Source organism: Rhea pennata, chromosome 5, assembly GCF_028389875.1.
Source record: "Rhea pennata isolate bPtePen1 chromosome 5, bPtePen1.pri, whole genome shotgun sequence".
NCBI classification, from domain to species: domain Eukaryota; kingdom Metazoa; phylum Chordata; class Aves; order Rheiformes; family Rheidae; genus Rhea; species Rhea pennata.
In genome coordinates this window covers 66,028,139-66,048,915 of record NC_084667.1, presented here as the reverse complement: position 1 = coordinate 66,048,915, position 20,777 = coordinate 66,028,139, and the positions used below count along the sequence as shown (strand labels likewise).

Genomic DNA, 20,777 nt, shown 5'->3' with positions numbered 1-20,777 from the left:
ATTGGCCTGGAGATCAGGGCGCTGTTTACCCGGCGAACAGAGGACAGCACGGTTTAGGGCAGAGCCTCCTTCCAACATCCTCCATCCTGCCATCCTGGATGCTGATTGCCACCTTCAGCCGGTTTCACTGGTCTTTTTGTCTGCGTGTTAAATCACTGTCTGAATTTCCGCCCCATCTATCGTGGTCCTGCCGGTGGAAGGCAGTTGGATGGTCTGGTGCGAAACCCAGCAAGAAGCTCAAGAGAAGTTCTTGGGTTTCTGCTCTTGCCTGAAGCTCACTGGGCCTCCTTCCAGGAATGGATCTCTGGATTACTAAAGCCATAAACTAGCTGTATTTACGTATCTTTGGAAGTACCCAGCAGCTGCGGGTTTTTATGCACCCAGCTCGCTGCACGCACAGGTCGGGGAGCGCTTGGTGTCCCGGGGCCCCGGCCGTGCTGTAACACGGACAAGTAAATAACGATAATCACAGTTCCTGTGCACTGAGCTGCAGCCGCAGCCAACCCGGGGGCCAGCGTGCTCTCGCCGCGCTGGGCAGGAGCTCCCGGCGCCCGCTGGGGCCCGCAGCAGGACTTCCCCCTGCCTCAGCCCGGCCTGGCCCAGGCCTCGCGTGCTCTGCTTGGAAAGATCAGCAGCAGAAGTAACAGACGGGTTATTGTTGCTCTATCCAGTCTTCTCCTTGAATGGGAAACTGCATGTTAAAATGCCATTTTTTTTAAAGTTTGTTTGACAGGCTCTTTCTGCAGGCTGTGCTTCTTCCCGAGTTCTCTGGTCAAGGCAACGCGCTGCTTCTGTCTGCTTTTTTTCTTCTAACTTTTCAGCTACCCCGCAGTCACTTACATTTAAGGCTGTTGGGTTCCCCCCCCCCCCCCCCCCGGCTGCTCATATGCGCCTGTAATTCAAAGCCTAGGACACAGCTTATTTGGCACTGCACGAATGAGGTTAAAGTCGCAGCCTCAAAATCTGAAGGGAGGGGGGAAAGAAAAAAGCACAGAGAAAAGGCTCCAAGGGTTAGGGAACACAGCGCTGAAAAATGTCCTGTCGAGCTGTGCCTCGTCCACACTTCGGTTTTTGCGTCTGAAAGAGCCACCCCGGGCAGGAGGCCGAGGACCGGCCGGGCAGCCTGAGTCACCAGCATTTGTTTCCTAGAGTCTTTGGAAAGAAAGTTGGAGGAATGATGAAAAAGCTGCAAGGCTCAGTTTGGCCGGACCGGGGTAGTCTTCCCGGAACGGGTGACACTTAACGGTTTGAGTAACAGCAGGGGAACGGACGGATTTGAACTCACCACGTTTCTTTGCTCAGCGTTCCCGCTCCGTTTGGGCGCCTCCGGCCTGCGCAGGAGACCATGCAGCCTTGGGGGAACGAAAACGTGATCCAAGCTTCATACAGCAGATCATTTGGGATCGAGCTGCTGCTTTGGATATCTTTTCTCACAGCTGGTTAGAGTTTAACCGCAGGTTTACAGATCAGGAAAGGAATAGCACGTGCTAGGACCCTCTTCAAGGATGGACCATAACAAAGTTTATTGCCAAAAAGAAGAACAGAAACTCCACATGCATCTCCAGAAGGGTTCAACATGCGGCACTTCCTGCAGCGATGGCAGAAGGGTGTTCTGCTTTGCAGTCCCCTGGTTTGGCCTTGCACTGCTAAAAGGGTTGTGAGCTTGTTTTAGAAGTGCTCTGGGTTTCAGAGACCTCCTAAGGACCGCACAGCGACGGGAGGGCGTCTAGCAAACACGCTCAACATGCTTCTGGACCCAGCCGCCCTCCAGCCAGGGGCAGAAGACACGATCGCCCCAGCAGCTTAGTGCATTGCCCCAAGCTCGTCTTGCGATGGGTTTTTGCACCGCTTTGCAGCCGGCTAGGGGTGACAAGGGGCACGCCGGGGCAGAGGGGAGGCCAGCGCCTGGCCTGCCGTCACGAGCTGCTCAGAGGAAGGTCTGCCTGCAGGAGCTGGTTCCTCCACTCTAGTTACAGGAACGGGTGGCTTTTTCCTTCTGTGGCACAGGCTGAAAAATTGGCCTGAAACCCTGAGAAACCGCAACACAAACGTCTTAACGCTGCGGTCTTTAGCAAACAGAAATGCTCTTGAAATTAGTTCTTGTGCACCAAAATAGGCACTGCCACTTCAAAAAGGAAGAGGGAAAAAACAAACTCCAGTCTCCGCTGCCTGTACTGTACATGCCTCAACAGTTCGCGATAAAGGGCTGCAGTCTCCTCGGGCCTCAACACGGCCCGTTTCACAGAGAAAGCACTCGAACGCCGTCCAACCTCAAAGGTTCTCCAAATAAGTTGCAGTAGCTTCCACCACAGCCAGCGTTTGGTCTGCGATAAAGCTGGTTTTATCCGGGGAGGTCCCACGCTGGTGTCGGCTCCGGCAGAGACAGAGCCCTGCTCGGCCACGCGTCTGCCGGGGGTTGGTCCCCCAGCGGTCCTGGGGACACAAGGAGCCTCCTTGATCTCCTGCAGGAGGGAAGCCCACGTGCAGAACTACGCACCTGGTCCCCAGCGCGGCACGTCAGGGGCGCGGAGACAAGGCCGGCCCTTCCCCGCAGGCCTCCGATCTGCTGGGGCCGGGAGTTTATGCAACCTCTCCTCCTCGTAGGAGGATGCAGCAGGCTCCACCATGGGGCAAACGCCATCAGATCCCCAGCTGGAAGCACCCCAAGCGAGACGGCCGGGGCGCTGGCAGTGTGATCCGCCAGGCTAACGGCCCTTGCGAGCGATGGCTCTGCCGCGGCGCGGTCGAGCCAAGCCGGGGTGACGCGCGGGTGGCGTAGAAGAGCAGATCCTACTTGTAATGCCATCCACAGAGTTTATTTAAAAGCTCTCAGGTCATTAATATGCAAAAGGCGGAACTACAAAAAACGTGAGGATACAGTGCTAGCAGATTCCAATTAAATAGGCTAGCGGGTGAGAAAGGTGGAAAATCAGGGAAACGATGTGATAAGCTTCGTTCTCCACCGTTGGCCTAAATCTGCTTGCATGGCCTTTGGGTTTTACCGTACGTGTTGCAGGAGGCAGGAGAACACTTACAAACTGGTGCTTACAGGTGCTTGAAGAGCTTTGGCACTCGCCCTGTGCCAGCCTGGCTGGGACACGCAGGCTCTCCTCGGGGCCCGTTTCCTCCCTGTGCTAGTGCAGCTCCTGACGCTGCCGCGTTTGGGCAGGCAGAAGCTCCTCGTCTCTCTTATGGAAGCTTATCTTGCCCTAGAAAGCCGCATTAACTTCCGTTTTGCGTCGATGCTTGAGACACAAGCACCTCGGATGGTTAAAAAATGGAAAAAAACAGAGAGGGAGAGGTGAGTTTGTGCCATGCGGATAGGGGCATGGTTATGCCATGCCAATACCATCCTGGAGCCACAGCATTCGTAACCTAAGGGCTAATGGAAACCACTGAGAAGGATTTCAAGAAGCTTTCTTGTTTACCCATGTCCTTTGCTGTCAGAAAAACTTACACAGAGTAAAGTTAGGCCGATGCTGAGAGCGCTGAAGCTGGCAGCGAGGCTTCTGGAGGGGTTTCAAGCAGGCAGGGAAGGAGCCGATGAGCTCGTCTCACTGATGACGGCTGATCTGCTTCGTTGTCCAGCATTTCCCGCCGCGGCGCTTGCTCGCTTCACCCCCGGTAGGATTTGACGTGCATCCACACAGCACTCAGCGTCAGCCGTCATCGGGTCGGAGCAGCGACGGTGTGGCCCTGGTCTAGCTCGGTTTAGGCTGTGATTTATTTCAAGCGTTTCCTGCAAGCTCCAGGTCTTCTTAGCCCCTTTTGGCTCATCCCTTTCAGAGGAATTATCCCCACTGCATCTTTCAGCAGTTGGGCAAGTTGACTCACGGTTTAGTAAAGCTGCTTGCAGGTTAGTGAAACACACAGTCTTTTGGACCTTGGCTTTGCGTTATCTCAGGAAAAGAGGTGGAACTACTTTTTATACGTTGCATCGGGTGGTTTCTAATCATTCGTGACCGTCCTGTGGAATTCATTATTTTTCCTCCAACCAACACTGCTTTCTAATTATGGGATATAAAATTAAGATGGAAGAGCAACAATTTGCAAGGGTAGCACTGCTGAGGAAGGAATCTATGCTGGATTTAAGAAAAAAAAAAGAAATTCTCTTCCTTGGAAAAATCTCTGTAGGGAGAAGACAGCCTAAAGACATCAGGATTTCAGCTGGCGCACAGCTGGCTGCACTCGGGAAGCGGGGAGCGCTCGTGTCCTCTGGCTGCCCCAGCGTTTGATGCATTGCTTTTCAAAGTGGCACGTGTTTTCGGTGACAAGACGGGGCCCCAAAGGCAGCGCCTGGAGGCCCGCGTGGGAAGCGGTGCCCGCAGCCGTCTCTGGCAATCTGGGTTTTCTCACCGTTGATGGAAGCGGATCATTACGTTCTGCGAGACGCATGCACGGGTTCGCGGGCCCTTGTGTGCCACCTTCCTTCTCCGGCTCCCGGCAGCACCCTTCGTGCGAAGGACGCGTGTGTTTCCCAAGCCAGGAAGCTTGTTTCCATTGGCAGATTTTCCAAGGGAACAAATTTGGCATGGCTTCTCTGCTCTGGGTGTTCGGGATCCTGGCTGTGGGGCTCCGGATGCAAGTGGGACGCTGGGCCGGCACGGGTGTGATGCTCCACGCTTGTGGCAAGTTTGGAGACTGCGGTTCAACTGATAGACATCTCGATGACCTTGATATAACTTCCCGGCTATTTTTTGTCCTTTTTTCTTTTCTCTGTGTCAAACATTTCTTTCTCCCAGGCTGATGACCTGGGAAGCCAGGCAGCGGTGGGTACAGGGAGAGCAGCAAGGTGTTGTGATGCCAAGCGCAAGCGGAAGATCTCCAGGGTCCAGCTACGGTGCTACTTTTGGAGCCGAATTACAAAGCTGAGAGCTGTTTGCCTTCCCAGCTGCGCTCGCAGAGCTGAAATAGCTTGTCCAAAAAGACCTTCTTAAATATATCTGTTTTCCTGTCAGGAAACACCATGACTTTAGGAAATTTAATGCTGCTCTGAAAACAATTCCAAGTCCTCGCTGATATCCTCTTCTGTCAAGAGACTTCTGGAGGACATTTCTACCATTGCTTAATGGAGAGGATATGAATTTTTTAGCGCGAGCCATTCCCTTTGCTTCCCCGAGCCAGGCAGGCCACAGCGGCTCGAAACGCTCGGCCGCCGAGAACGGTGAAAACCAGCATTTAAGGAACTTTGCGTTCGTGCTTTAGTAGGAAATTCAACAAGAATGATGAATTTCACTGAGCTTTTGTACTCAGGCATGTTGCAAAGACGGTGGAGATCTTTTTTGGACGTGGGCATCAGGGAACAGCCTCCAGGATAAAGTCCCAACTATTTTCCTTGAGCATACTGCAAGAAAATAATAAGCGAGAACAAATGTTTTATATCTTAAAGCCTTGATTAAAGTATATTAAATGCCTTTTATGTTTAACTGTCATAAGCCAATTTAATGACTCCTACAAACAGCAGAATTTGATTTTTGTTAAGCCAATAGACCAATCTTTTCATATATGTTTTACAAGAGTAATTCTTCAATATCCATCTTCTCCTCCACATACCATGTATTTCTCCCTATAACAGACTAAAGATGTCTAAGTCTTTAAGGAAATACCTAAAAATTGATGAGACAGTGTATAAGAGGAGTACTGAAAAATGGAGTAGGCTGAAGCTCAGACCATTGAGCAAAATTTGTATTTAAATATATATTCAAAATTAAGCATTTCTCTCAAAAAAGTGCCAGAAAACTTAAGATTTTTCTTTTGTTCGTACTTTACAAACATAAGAAATTCTTCTCTACTTGACTGAAAGGCAAGTAAATACCCATTTGTTTAAAAATTCCTTCCCGAGAATTAATTCCAAATCGCAAGAGTTATTGCTAGTGCTTTTCCAGCATTGCTAGCATGATTTGTTAAAAACAAAATTGAACGTGGTTGTATCAAAATGTCAGTCCAGTGCTCTCATTGCTGGCGAAAGACTGATTGAGTCCAAGAGCTTAGTGGGAAGCCAAAGATTAGACGTCTATATGGATGACAAGTACCTCCACGGTTACGTTAGGCAGAGGGGTAAATGTTCACGCTTGAGGGCATAAGCCGGGTCCTGACCAAAGGGGGAAGAAGAGAAGCTTCCCGGGTGTCTATGTGACGGCACCGTTGTCCGTATGGGGAACGTTCATGCCTTTCCCAGCAACATTTGGTTCTGGCTACTCAGGATGCAGGTCTAGATGACTTTAGTGGGGCAAGTTGAATAACCTCTGTGTAGCTGCTGCAAAATTCCTGTTACAGCTGAGCTAGCGTCAGCGTGTCGTTGGTGCAAGCCGGGTGGTAACCTGGCCTCGAGGGCGGGTGAAACCCGGCAGCCAAGCTCCAAGACTGCTCCCGCTGCTCCGGTTTTGTGCCCTGTACGTAGCTGTGCGCTGGATGCCCGGGAGAACCGCAGCAGTTGCTCGGGTCTTGTTAGAAACTGAACCCGTGCAGTTCCTTCCCCTAAGCACGCCGGCTGAGCTCCTGTAATCCTCTCTTGTTGCAGGAACTCCTGTCCCCCTTGTTTCCTAGGAGGCAAAAGGAGGAGTCAGGCTAGGACTCAGGTGGTCACGGCGAGACTGTGATTCCGAGGAAGGAGCGGCAAGGCACCCCGAGGAACCGCGACGCGTTTTTCGGGCGGCTCTGCTACGTCCCGGGACGCGAGGGGGGAATAACCTGTTTGATTTTATTTTTTTTTCAGTTCTCTCAGGCCAGACACACCACAGCCCTTTGAAACGCTCTGTGTCCCTTACCCCACCCATGAATGTGCCAAACCAGCCTCTAGGACATGGATGGATGTCTCATGAGGACTTACGAGCTAGAGGACCCCAGTGCATCCCTTCCGATCATGCCCCCCTGTCTCCACAAAGCAGTGTAGCCTCTTCGGGAAGTGGTGGGAGTGAACATTTAGAAGATCAGCCTTCCGCTCGTAACACATTCCAGGAGGAAGGGAGTGGGATGAAAGGTGAGTGACAACGGGATGCCTCCCCCGTACCCCAACCCCGGCCAACGAAGGAGGCTTCGCCCCGGCTCCTCGCCCCCCGTGCGCCAGCTGGGGTGGCATTTGGCCAGGCAGAGAGACGGGGAACTGTGGTGTTTGGAGTGGCAAGAAACCCACCAAGTATTTGGAGAAATTCTGACTTAAGAATTTCTCTGAACTGAATTTATCCTACGTTTTTCCTTTTTTTTTTTTCATTATGCCTGCATTTCACAGAGACTTTTAGCAATAAGATACCTTGTCCTGTTAGTAAATAAGGCAGAAATTAAACCCCTAATGAAAACCCGTTCCCGCAGTGAATTCGCTAACGAACATGTAATCAGGTGACTCAGCCAGGGCGTTTGGTCTCCAGCGTGGAAGACCTGGGAACGCGAGGCCGCCTTGGTGTGCCGGGCAGGAGGGCACGGCCCCGTGCGAGCGCGCGGGGAACCTGGGCCGGTGTCCTCCACCGACCCGCCGCAACGTCCCGTGGGGTCGGCAGGCCGCGTGCGAGAGCCGCCGCTCGGATAAGGAGCGTGACGCGTCGAGGCCCCGGGTCCTCCTTGCTGCCGTGGATAGTCGGTCGCTCTCTCGTGCCTCGGCCGTTAGGGTCCTTGCTGTGCTCGTGTGAGCAGTTAGTACTGAGCGAGCTTGAGTGTCCTGCTGGAGCCATCAGATGAGTGAAGCTTTTCTGCTCCCTAGGGTTAAGGCTGCTTAGAGGGCACTGACCCACGGAGTCAGAGAGCTGCAGAGCTAGGGACCTTCTGGTGGATCCACGGGCAGGGCCGTGGAGGGCGCCTGCTCCCCCTCCACCATCCACGGGGAGAGGTTGCTGCAAGGCTCCTGCATCCCGCCAGCATCCTCCACGCGGGAGCTTACCGGGGCGCGGACTCGGGAAGGAGTCAGCGGAACTGCGGAGAGCGGCGAAGGGGAAGGCGGCGCGCCCAGGCGCGGGGGACGTGCCGCTCGCGGCGGGGAGGCTCTGCGCGTGCCTGCGAGCCCCTTCGCGGCCTTGCTGTCTGCCTGCGCTCCGGGCCCCCGTCGGGACGCAGCCGAGCCGTAGCCACGGGGCCCAAACGTGTCGACGAGGAGCCCTTCTGCGGGACCGGCCGGCGGGCCCCGAGAGGTCACCGTTAGCGCTTTGCAGACTGATCTGCAGTCAGCACGATGGGTGCCCAAGGCTTTCCGCACCCGGGGCTTGACCCTGCGGTCTGTCAAGCCAGCGAGACCCTTTTCACGAGTGAGAGGCGCAGAGGGTCTGTTCAGCATTACGTTGCACCAGGTTTCTGCTGATAGAGCTGAGGAAGAGACCGCAGGGGACTTGGCTGCGCGTGATCACAAGCTGCAGCTCTGGGACCTCTGTGGATAGTTGTTTTCCAGTATCATGCAGTAGACCTCTACCCAGCCTAAGCTGTATTTTCTGCCAAATCTCTCCCATTGCCTTCCAAGAATAAAAGGCAAATAATACAAAAAAAAAAAAAAAAAAAAAAAAAAGGCAGAAAACAGATATTTTTTGCCCGGGGAGTCTATGAGCAATAATCAATTAAATAAATCCCACGTATGAAGACAGGCTGCTTGCCAAGTAAACATTGCCTGCACCCAGTGACGCTGCCGCAGCCAAGTGCTTGCAGGTGCAACCCGCTGCGGGGGCTCAGGCCAGGCACTTGGGGTGCTGATGTGGGGGGGGATCTCGTGCCACGTGCCGCTGCTGCTGTTGCTCAGCTTATTTTAGCCAGCGCTCTCACCGCAAGCACGCGCTCCGCTCGCTCCTTTGGCTTGCTAAGTAGTCATGCCTGTTTTCACATGATAAAACAGCTTTGACAGGACCACTCGGGTCTAGAGGAAAACAGGAGCTAACACACGTCACCAGGCTAGACCCGGCGCGGGCTCCTTACTGCAGCTGCGTAGCTAGGTGGTGGGGGCAGAGCAGGTGGCAGAACCACTTACTGCAAATTGTCTGTGCTGAGGGAATCCTACTCCAGAAGAAATCACCTTCAAACTACTTCCCCTCTCCTGCAAACGGGCATAATTGGCCTGACAGCAGGCTGGCTTGCGTCCGCGGGGAGGGATTAGTCGTCTGCCGGATCCCAGCTCCTGCTGTCGGGGTAGTTCAGTGGCTCTTCTACAAAGCCCCTTCTGCCTCGCGCCTCCGCGTACGGCACGTCGTAGCTCCAGAGGTTGGAAGGGGTCTTGAGAGAGCCTGTCCCCTGCCCCGAGGGACAGGGCAGCCCAGCCTAGCCCCTCCTGGCGCACAGCCTCCTCTTTTCACCCTTTTCGAGGAAGGGTGCTTCCCTTCCTCGGGCTGTTTGTCGCCGGCCTTCCCCACCCTTCTCTATAGGAAGGTTTACTAGCACCTCACCTTAATTTCTCCTGTTGCTGATTCAGCCAGTTTGCTTTTGTCTTCTTCTCAGGGACTGTGCAAAAACGATGATTCCTTTCCTGTCTACAGCCTCTGGTTTCGTATTTGAAGACCGTTGCGTCTTCTCCCCACAGCTGCATCTTCTTCAGACTGAACCAATCCAGTTTTTCCATTCTTTCTTTGCAGATCATATTTTCTAGACTTTAGCTTGTTCTTGCTCCTCTGCTCTGGGCTTTCTCTAGAAGGTCCATGTCTTTCTGAAGGTAAAGCTAGATTCAGTAGTCCAGCTTCATCAGAACCAAGCAAAGAAGATTGGCTTCCCATATAGACATGCCATATATGCCGTATAGACATGCCATATACATCATATAGACAGGCTGCTGTTAAAACACAGCAATAGGTGGCTCATTATTTGCAAATGACCCAGTGCCGCTGGTTCTATGATCTGTTGTGTCCCCAGATCTCTTCTGCAGAAGGTACTGCCTGTTCCCTGTCCTTTGTTTGTGTAGTTTATTGTTCCTACATAAATACGCAACTTTGTGCATTTTCACTGAATTGCGTCTTATTTTATGTAGACCATTTTCTCCGTTTGCCAAGATCATTCTGAATTCCAGTCATGTCTTCCCAAGCGCCTGCAGGATCTTACTGCTTGGCATCATCTGCACCTCTAATAAACTTGCTCTCTTTTCCATCCTCCAGGGTACTAATGAAAATAGTGGGTAAAATCAGACCCAGGGTAGACCCTGATGGAACATCGCTTAACAAATTCTTCCCATTTTGCGGTTCGTCTCCCCTACCGTTACCATCATCGTTCAGGAAGCTTTTGTGTGTCACAGAACATAAAAGCCTCATAGCTATGTAGCTGTGGGCATGGTGGGGAGGGGACAGCATATTTCTCTTCTTCAGCCACTGTCTATCTAGCTGCATGTGTTTCCTCCTTCGTTGCCCGTCCCAGTGCTTCAACATAGAGTCGTTCAACCCTAGAAAGTGCTCGCGTGATACAGCATACAGCAGTAAAGAAATTCCCTGCTCCAAAATGGTGATGAAGAGGAATGAGTTTAGAGAACAGAATTTCTTTCTTTTCCCTTCCCCGTTTCTGGAAAGCAGCTCTGTTCAATCAGCAGGACAGCCAGGGCACCCCGGAGGGACGTGCCACCCCTGACCTGCCCTTGCAGTGCCTGGTGGTACTGCTGGATTCCCGGTAGTGTCCTCAAGTCTCCGAGCCTGGAATGGGCTGTGAACAAACCTGCTCTGTCACCCAGAGATGCTGCTGTGGGTCCTCATTTCACGCTGATTCTGCGCTGAAGGAAAGGCGCCCTTTGGCTTTTTCCTGCCCTGTTGTTTCTCAGCTTGTTGCAAACACTGCAGTGGGGTGAGACCCGCCGTTTGCAAGATTTACAACTTCCAGGTCCACCTGCTCTCTCTGATGAGTTGCAACTTTCCTCGGTTCAGTGGCAGAGGCAGATACCCTGCCCTTGTTTAGAGGACCCTGCAGAGTCCCCCCGGGCCTCCTGCGGGCAGAGCCCTTCCCAGCGCCCAGCTCGCTGCACATCTGGAGAAGGGTTCGGGTCGAGCTGTGGGCGTTCCTGCTGCGAGTACGGCTGTTGCTTAGCAGCGGGTTCGAAACGGGCTGGGATGTGACATGCCATAAGGACATTTCTGAAGGCATCCCACGTATATATTGGCTGCAGGGTGAATTGTTTTCCTCCAGGCCCCCTGAATTTCTGTGCCAGCGTATCTGTATGCTGGCAAAACTCGGGCTTTTAACACGTATAAGAGACAATACACACGAACAGCATGGAAGTCCTCATTTTGCAGCTAACATTAGACACAGTATTTCTGACAATCATGCCATGATTTAGCAATTAGGTCCTAGTAACTGGTGATTAAAGAGTAGCTCCATATGCGTACTGAGTAGCTCGTTGCTCTGTAGGGAGCGTTAGGAGGTAATGACTGCATCCTGCAGGTTGACTTTCCAAGGACCGTGAAATCACCTTAAAAAAAGTGATTCTTCTCCTTTCCTTATGGAAGGAGAAGAGAGCCCTGCTGTTGCTGGGCAGCAAGGTGACTGCTTCTCCCCTAGCTGTCTCAAAGGATTGCCGTTTCCACCGAGAAGGGGGGGGGCTTTGGCCCTTTGTAGCTCCCAGAAGTAAGAGGCTGCCTTGGAAGACGTAATGCAAAGGGAGAGGAGGGCTACTCCTCTGCCCTGACCATCTGCAAAGCCAGAGGGTTGGTCAGGCCCGGGGATTTGGGGCTGGCTTTTTTGCAGGGCTTATTGCGTGTGTGAGGTCCCACCTCTCTTCAGAAAGCGTCTGTGTGGACTCCCTCTGGACACAAACATGCACCAAAGACAGACGTTCCTGGGGGACAGAAGATTACGCGCTCCTTCGAGGGTGGCATCACTAAAATGGCATATTTTTGTTAAAATGAAGTTGAGATTTGGACATACCAGTCCTTGCCTCTCCACCGGTACTGGAAACAGAAGGCTTTCTGTTGGTTGCTGTCTATTATTTTTAAGATTCCCAAAACAGCAGTTTGTGGGATTGTTGCACATCAGGATGTACAAAGAGGAAAAAGTGCTCTAGGCACAGGACCAAATTCTTCATGTACCACAGCTTGGCATAGGAGCACATTTCTCCGAGAGGTTTAGGAAACGGCTGCCAGTGTAGGAATCACCCAAAGGTCCATCCAGCCCTGCCTCCTCCAGTGGCAGAGTAGATGTTCATTAGGGAAGAGAGGTGAGACAGCTCTGCCTTGTATCTGTGTGGGCTTTCTGAACCAGGGACTGCATCCAGACTGGAGGATGTCCCAGCCAGCAGTCAACCTGTCCTCCTTGAATTGTCTCATCCCTTTCCAAAGCAAAGTACTGTTGTGGCTTCATCCTTTGCAGCTGGGGTGCTGAGCGGCCTAGGAAACTCTGACGTTGGTTATGGTAGCGAGGATTTCTGGATGCAGTCATGAAGGTTATTCTCCTAGCTGTTGGGCATAGAATTGCTCTAAGATATACCTGAAAGGGTAGACAATTTTTAGTACTCCTATTTCCTAGGACTCCTGCACCCACCTCCACCTGATCTCTCCGTTTGAGGTGCAGATTTTAACGCTCTTTGGGGCTGAAACACTGTTTTTTGCTTGTACTGCACCTAGCTGAGATGGGCTCCTAGAAGTTTCTCTGATCAGGAAGGAGACAAGGACTAATGGCCCCAAATCCTGCCAAGCCAAGAGGAACCATGGAGCTGGCTGGAGGGTGGTAGCCTGTATCCCACCCCCTTCTCCCCCTGCACCCCAGCCCCGGGAGATCACCCCTTCATGTGGAGCTTCCCATATTGCAGAGGAAGGATCCCCGTCCCAGATCCTGTGGTTCCCTGTCCTGTGGAACCACACTGATGTCAGGAGAACAACGGTATATAAGGAGCATCCTTCCAGCTAGGGCCCAGTCATTAGTTTCTGCTGTTTCCACTTTCCAGAGAAAAAGGGCTTGCCAGGCTTAAAAGCTTGCCAGGGCTGTGGCAGTTTGCAGACGTAAAGCTGATTCTCCGTGGGGCATCACCAGCTTGCACTGTCTACAAGATGGTGGTGGTGTCAGGGTGACCGACCCGGTTTTCAAACTGGTGTTGAGCCACTTCAGAGTAAACGTCAGTAATCGTGCTGTGTCGTGCACATAAATAAGGCTGCTGCGCGTGGCGTGTGCTCCCCGCTCCGTGCTCTTAGCCACCTTCCTTTTCTCCTGCTCTACACGGGTGTTTTCCTTATGCCCAGCTGTACTCTAAGCCTAGGACAACTCTCAAAGTAGTTTTATTACAGCCTTAAAGTGCAGTCGGTGTCTGAAGCGGCGGTGGGAGAGCGGATGGCACGAGGAAGCCGGGGCCTAATAAACTCCCCGTGCTGCTGGCGATCTTATCGGGCGTCATTAAACAGTACCATAAAATAAAAGGGAGTTCTTGTCTCTTTGCCTTTGTGCTGCAGATGTTCCAGCCTGGCTGAAGAGTCTCCGTCTGCACAAGTATGCGGCTCTCTTTTCCCAGATGACATACGAGGAAATGATGGCGCTCACCGAATGCCAGCTCGAGGCACAAGTATGTCTGAAGTCGGTCGTAAAGCAATTAGCCGCGTTTCCTCCTCTGCTGCTGTCGTCACCCCTAGGAGCGCGCTGTTTGTTCAGTTGGTAGAGGAGGTGCCTTGAAAACCTCCTTTTATAGCTTCAGGTGGAACGCCTTTTGCTTGCAGAGGATTGAAAACAAACAGGAAAAGGAAAATTGAGTCTAGGGAGAGTGGAAAAAACACATTTTGCCTGAATGAGACCTTGTCCCGGACTTCTTACTGAGGGAGCTGGGGTTGGAGTTCCCAGGCTCTCCAGAGCCACGGGGCGCTGCTCTGGGGGTTTTATCTGGCTGGGATTCGTTTTAGGATTTTCAGGGGCGCAGTATTCAGTATCCAGCTCCCTTTAACGCCAGCGGGACTTTGGTAGCTGCTTTACTTGCCAACTTCTGAAAATTTTCCCTGTATTAGATTTACCCCTGCGTTATCCTTGAGATAAAGAGGTCTGGTCAGCACCTTGGCTTTCACTGCTTATTTACATCTGCTGGTAGTTTCCTCTGAGGTGTGATCCCGAAGTACCCGATTGCCCGGATGCCTAGGAGCAGCCTGGCTTTGGGAGGGGAGGCTCGCGGGCTGCCTGCCTGCCTGCAGCGTTTATCTCGCTGCTCAGCTGATTTCTCAATTACCGTTGAGCTTTTCATTTCTTCTGTCCCTCCTGGTATTCAGAGGCTGAATAGCTAAGTCTGCCTTAAAAACCGAATGGGGCTCTCTTCAGAGGTCTTGGTTTCCTCCATCTCCAACAAAGTCGCTCCAGGCCCCTGTGCTGAGTCTGGTGGGTTTGTACCAGGGCAGAGCCGTGCTGCAGAGAGTTTATGTTTGAGACTTGCCACTGAAAAATGCAGGTGCTGGCTCACCAGGTCTTCTCAGATATAAAATCCCATGCCAGACTTTAAAACAGTTCCCCTAGGCGAGTAAGAAGACGCTTTCCCCTTGTGAGCGCTTCTAAAGAGAGCTGCTCCAAGGGAGGGACAGATTGGCAGGAGATCTGTACCTCAGCAATGTTTCCAAGTGATTTTCTGTGTCCTCCGCTAATCCTTGCATTCAGAAGTTTGATTAATTTACAGCAGCCCTTTTCATTGAGGAGAGAAAGGGTTTTTGATTCTTCCCACTGTCCTGTGCAAATGTTAATGCCAGGTTATGTGCTGTTTTTGCAGAACGTTACCAAAGGTGCAAGACACAAAATAGTCATCAGTATCCAAAAGCTAAAAGAGAGACAAAACCTTCTCAAATCTTTAGAACGGGTAAGTCTTCACAACGCTCTTGCGTTTCTTCTTTTTCAATTGCAGTAATAGCCAAGAATTAATCCTGGGGTAAAGCACTCTCATTACACGTGTTCCTAGGTACTTTCTGTTGCTGGCTTGGCCACATCTGAGCGGTGTCTCCAAGCAGCTCTGCAGCAGACGCAGTTTTTATTTGGGGCTGTAAGGCCTAATGAGTGAGTGCTAATCCATCTGGCGTACTCACAGAGCTGGGGTGGATGCAACCTGCAGCACTGCGCACAAGCGCTGCTGCAGCCTGGCCAGCTGAGATTGCCAGCCTGCACCCTGCTTTTTCTGCCTCTTCCCGTGTTTTTTTTTTTTGGGGGGGGGGGGAGGAAATGGGCAGCAGTGCCTCCAGGGTGCTCCTGGCCCCGGGAAGGGCCAGGGCAGGGAGGGAGCACAACGCTTGGCTTGGGCTGGGCACCAGAAGCGGCCGCTTGCTGCAGCTACCTTTGAAAAGGAAAGCGTGGCTTTGTTTTGAATCCAGGTTCAATATTGTTTACAAATGCTGACTCCTTAAAATCAAAGTGGTTCGGGGGGGGGGGGGGGGAGAGAAGAGAAAAGCAAAGCCCCCAAACAGAACACAACCCAGCAACCGTACAGTTTTTCCTGCTTGGGCTCTGGTGCCAGCGTTGGGCTATTTTCAGTTTCTGCCTTCCATAGAAAATATCTGAACTTTTAGCTGATGGAGGGCACCCTCCCAGGCATGCCGATGGGAATGCTCTCCCCCACCGGCAGTGGTGTGGGACCAGCTGTAGCACCTGTGGGCTGGCACGGGTAAAGCAGGAGAGCCCAGATGAGGTTCGGGAGGGCTGACAGCGTGTTAACCGCAGAGCTCGAAGGCCTCGGAGGGATGCTCGAGCGACGGCCCCTCGGCGGGGCTGCGACAGCTGCCTGCGACCGAGCTCGCAACCTGCGGCATGTGCAAGGCGAGGTGACTTACCTTACCCGTCCTCCGCTGCGGAGGGGCTGCGTCGAACTAGCCCCTGGTCGCGCCTGGCTAAGAGCCGGTCCCCGGACAGTTGTCACGGGTCAGCTTTTGGGCAGCAGCTGGGTAATTTACGGGGACTGGGTGGTGTGCCTGACCCTTGCAAGGGAAATCCAGTCAGTCTTTCTAAGCCATACAGGCTCATAAAACCCATCCCTTCTGCTTATAAGGCTTGATCCTATTTTTGAAGGTATCAGAGGGCAAAGATGCTGCGTGCCCTGCACCCTATCTGAGCTATTTATGCTTATTTATGAACGTCAGAGGTTCCTCTCCTAAAACTGATTGACAACAAAATGAACTCCAAACCTTGAAAATGTCAGAACCTCCTGGAGGCAAGCGAGGCAGCACTTCAGCTCTTCTGGATGCAAATTTTCACCCCTGTGCTGAGCTTCGTTTGCCTGACCTGTTGTGGGGGGTGCCTGGATGTGTTGTATTGTCATGGCACTTTAACCCCTGGGAGAACCATACGGTTGCTTGGTTTTCCTCCCTTCCTGACGCTGTTGTCCCTCTTACGGTATGCCCTCTGGGCACAGCAGTTAACGTAGGCAATCCCCAAGTCCTGCCCTTACTGTCTTTCCGGCAAGAGAGAGAGGATTTCCTGGCGTGTGCCAAGTCAAAGGCCACTGTGCTTTTGGGGGGCATTTCATGGGCAATTTGTCCCCAGGTAAAAGGCAGGAGACTCAGATCTGTGCCTGAACAGCAGCTTGTCTTCCCAAAGAGAACAAATAGAAATTTCTTGCCCGTTAAAATAAAAGTTTAAACTATGAAAATATGGCTGTAAGAGAAGCACCAGCACCGCAGACCTGCTGGGAGCAGCTCATCCAACCTCTCACTATTTGTTATTGCAATATTATATTATATTTAATTGAAGTTTCTTCAAACAGCAACTTGCACAGCCTCCCACTAGGGGCTTTTAAATACTTATGTGGTGTGATGCTATTTATTGGTGCTTTCATTAGCTCACTGCTTTGCTATTTATTTATAATACGGGATTGTACTCAGGATATGGCAGGAGCTAATAAAGCCATATTTACCTCTGTATATTAATAATAACTATTAAATCCAAGGGACAGCCCCCTGGATTGAGCTTTCTTTGTGAATATGTTTTCCAGGCAATTTCACAGCCTCTTCTACTTCTCTGCATAGCTTTTTAAATATGGTATTGATTGACTGTCTCGGTGCAGGAATATAAGCCAAATTCAGCTGACTCAGTGAGCCACATGCACTGTAAAATAAGAAGAGATAAGTGACAGGATCTGCTTTTGACTACCAGCAGCTCAGCGGAGTGGATTTGGGCCGTGGGGCTGCGGCCATGTCATAAGAAGACTGTTTGGGGCTCAGAGCTGCCCGTGGGCTGCTTTACTTGGGAGGTTACCTCTCCATTTTTCCAAGCTTTTCATCCAATTTTTCCCCCTTTTTTTGAAGCTAAACAAGAACATGTGTGTGACTTGATGTTTTGGGCAAAGTCTTGCTGCTAAACATTCCTTCTTTCTTGGAAAGAGCTGCTCCACCCTTCTCCAGCAGTTAGCAAAACAGGAATTATCCCCAAAGTGTGATAACGTCCGACAGATAGACGTTGTGTCACAAGAGAAGTGAATTTAAGATACCCGAGAGCGAGCAGGGGATGCAAGAGGAACTAGGGTGAACGACAGTTTCGTTGCTCAGGCTGGCTTGTGCGCAGCCTGCGCGTCCACTTTGTGTCTCTTCCGTAGATGCAGCCAGAGCTCATCCCCCCAAAGCTGCCTCTTACCGGGTGGTGCCTCACGAGCAGCCTGAGCCAGTCCGTACGGCCTAAGGAGCAGTTCTTGACTGCACTGCCGTAAAATCTAGATGCAGTTCTTTCTCATTGGCTTTTCCCTGAGACAGGAGGGCCAGGTTGGTTTCTAGCCGCAGAGGGAGAAGGGTTGATGTACACTCAAATAATAGGGAACAGGGCTGGGAGATGTACCCAAGGAAGCCCTTTCTCCACCGCTTTCCTCAAAGGCGGAGGATCAGCTCTACCTTAAATGTGCTTGACGGTGATGGAGATTCCTCATCCTTCTCCATTCTAACCAGCCTCCCTCCAACCAAACAAGCCTTCCACGGCCCTTAGATCATTTACAGCCTGGATTTCTCTTCTGCACTCTCCTTTCCAACGTTTTTCGCGATGCATGTGAACTGCCAACATCAGGTGCTCAAAAATCATGTCATGGAGCCAAGGACCTGAGGGTTCACACAGTGATGAATATTGAGATCTCTCATTCCTCCTGTGTTTGAACCACTGATGTGTGTTTGGGACAGGCCCTCCAGCTGCGTTCTATGGTCAGCAGAGCTTCAAATCTACTTCTCTTGTTGAAAACTAAAAAAACAAACAACCCAAAAACAGACAAACAAACAAAAACAGTGCAAGTGTTTCAGAGACTCTGAGTTCCTGGTGGTGGGGGTTAGTTCAAAGCAGCAGAGATCATAAATCTCAGAGAAGCTGACAACACCGCTGATAAGAGTGGTTCAGGCAGACCTGGTTCCGCACTGGGGCAAGGGGTGGACCGCATAGATGGCATCTCAAGTCTCTTCTGCCCTGCTTTCTAGTATTGCCACATGTTGTGCTGTGCCTGTGAAGAAATCCTTCCCTGGCTTTTCCCCTCCTCAAATCACTGCTTGCCCCCCACTGACCAATTCTTCTGCTCTGCAGCCCCGGGAACGTGTCACGGTTGTACCGTTTCTCTCTCCCAGGTGGACCTCCCCCAGAATCTCCAAGGTGAATGTTTTTACTGTAAGAACATAAGTTCACCTGCAGCATCTTGGTTTCCCTTTCTGTGTCTGATCACAAATGCACCCAGCTCCCTGTGAAAACCCCTTTCACCTCTGCATCTGCTTCTCTCCCTGTCCCAGTAAGGATGGGGCTGTCTCATCTTCATTGCTGCAGGACCCCTGCAGATGGCTTTCCTCCAGTACCTGGCACATGAGCTTCTCCTACCTCTGCTTGCAGCCTCCAGCCCAAATGGTCTGCACTCACCTCATCAGACCATTTTCATCCTCAAGCCTCCACCTTTCTCTGCACCATTTCATCTACTCTTTCTTGGTCATCCTCTCAGAGATGCAAAGTCAACCCGTCCCCTCTTGTTCTCAGATGTTTTCTAGCTGGCCAAAAACATGAGACCTTTTCTGGCTTAAGCTTAAATTGCGGTGAAGTGCTTTAAGCCAGTAGGTGTGAACTCTGGGATCCCAATCTTTTGAAGGAGCTGCTGGGTATCGTTAGTCACCTGTTCCCATCTACTATGTTTGCACTTTGACAGAGTGAATTTACGGAGCCCGTTACAGCCAAACCCTTATTTTTCAGCATTGGTGAACATTGTCCACATTCTTGTGTCTCCTTTGCATACCTTGTCTTATCCTGGCATGTCCTGGGGCTCTGTGTTGGTGGTCCCAGGGCATAGCAATATTTTTGCAGGCACTTTTGGACAAAGCAGTTTCGGAGGGCCGGGCTTGAAGACAGTGCTGGAAGCTAGAGACAAGTCCCCATTAGAAAGCATAGTTCTAACTAGAAAGGGCTGAAATGTCATGAGCTGTTGTTATGGGATTGCAGGGGAAGGTGCAAGACCTCGCTGGTTAGGGCTTTGAAATCTCAGTGCATTCACTGAGCCCATGAAGTTCCTATCCTTCTCGTGAAAGCTTGGAAGCTCTGAAACCTGGTCTTTGGTCCCACTGGTTTGCAGGGCATGGTTCTCTGGGAATTCAGATCTGAACACACCCGTTGAGAGGCAGGTGCAGTGACTGCAGGGGCTTCACACTTGAGGCTCCAGTTTTCACCACGTGGTCTAGGTAAAAGACTCAGCGAGTTAAACACGATTATTGAGTATGGACTGCAACAGAATCCTGGAGCAGGAATGAGGCAGTTGGCTCCACTGGAGATTTGTTTCTGAGGATCGATGGTGCTGGCCTGATTCATAGCTGATGTTCTGTTGTTACTGCAGAGGTGTCACTACAAATCCTCTTCTGTTGGCTTGAATCTGCAGGACATCCTGGAAGGTGGCAACTTACGTGTCCCACTGCAGGAACTACACCAAATGATCCTCACCCCCATCAAAGCTTACTGTTCCCAAAACTCGAACGCGGATGAGCACAGCCGGGACCCGGACTCGCATCATCCCTCTTCCCTCATCGGCTCAGACAGCCAAGGGTCTGACTGCAAGGACTCTGCTGCAGGGGGGATGCAACAGCACCATTTGCCAGGATGTGAGGGCGAGTCTGGGGGGGCCCCTTTGCCCGAAGGCGATCTGCCTGGACAGTTCACAAGAGTGATGGGGAAAGGTGAGCGGCTGTGACTTTTTATTGGTGTGTTCGCTAGGAATAACTGGTTCAGAGCAGGGTGTGTTTGGTGGCAGCACCAGCAGCAGCCTTTCCATGTGCCTCTGCAAGCTACAGTTGTAATGATCGCATTATATTAGGCCCCATCATGCTATGCAAACCCCTCAAGAGGTAAGACCATGCCTGGAGAGATGGGAGGCAGTGGCACACTCATTAGCATCCTCTCTTCTCCTCTATTCAGTGGGCAGCCCTGGAGACATGCTGCAGGCCCACAGATGTGTTCGCAGCATGGGTCCACTGCGGTGCTTGCGGGCTTGTTGTGTGAGTCCAGCTGCTTTGGGTTGCTTCAACGGAGATAACTTAGCCCTCGGTGGCTTGTGCAGAGGGGGTCTGCACGGGCCACCCAAACCCATGAATCCTGGTGACTCATGTGAGCAGAGGACCCACTTGAAGGCCCTTGTTGCATTGTCGCCTATTTGCCCAGGCGGATGCTAGTGTGAACGTGTCCTCGTGTTACAGCTGCTCGGCGCTCCTGGGAGCTGCAGCCTTTCTCCAGCGTGCCGCAGAGCCGAGACAGGGAGTGCGCTGGAAGGCAGGGTTGAAGCAGGACTTCTATATGCTGCTGTTGCACGGCTCTGCTTTGAAGGGCTGGAAGGCAAGGCTAAAGACCTCTAGAAGAGCTACTTGCTTTGAGTGACAGCCAGTATCTCTGTCTGCCTGTCGTCTTTTAGGAGTTGCCAAACTTTCTTGAGGCTTTTGATAGCCCAGCGGTTGGGTTTGAAGGAATTCACCTGCAGA

At 51.8% G+C, this 20,777-nt stretch overlaps 1 protein-coding gene across 5 annotated transcripts in view; it reads left to right on the top strand.

Annotated features, from left to right (window-relative positions):
- The window catches only part of SAMD4A (sterile alpha motif domain containing 4A), a 117,442-nt gene that overhangs the window by 84,494 nt on the left and 12,171 nt on the right, over positions 1-20,777 (top strand). For 3 of the 5 annotated variants that reach the window (XM_062577629.1, XM_062577628.1, XM_062577627.1), the window contains 4 exons: positions 6,716-6,979; positions 13,314-13,423; positions 14,600-14,686; positions 19,688-19,982. In XM_062577629.1, the coding sequence (XP_062433613.1) occupies positions 6,716-6,979; positions 13,314-13,423; positions 14,600-14,686; positions 19,688-19,982 (756 nt within the window). The remainder of the gene's footprint in view (positions 1-6,715; positions 6,980-13,313; positions 13,424-14,599; positions 14,687-19,687; positions 19,983-20,777) is intronic. The other 2 variants (XM_062577631.1, XM_062577630.1) reach the window with 1 other exon arrangement.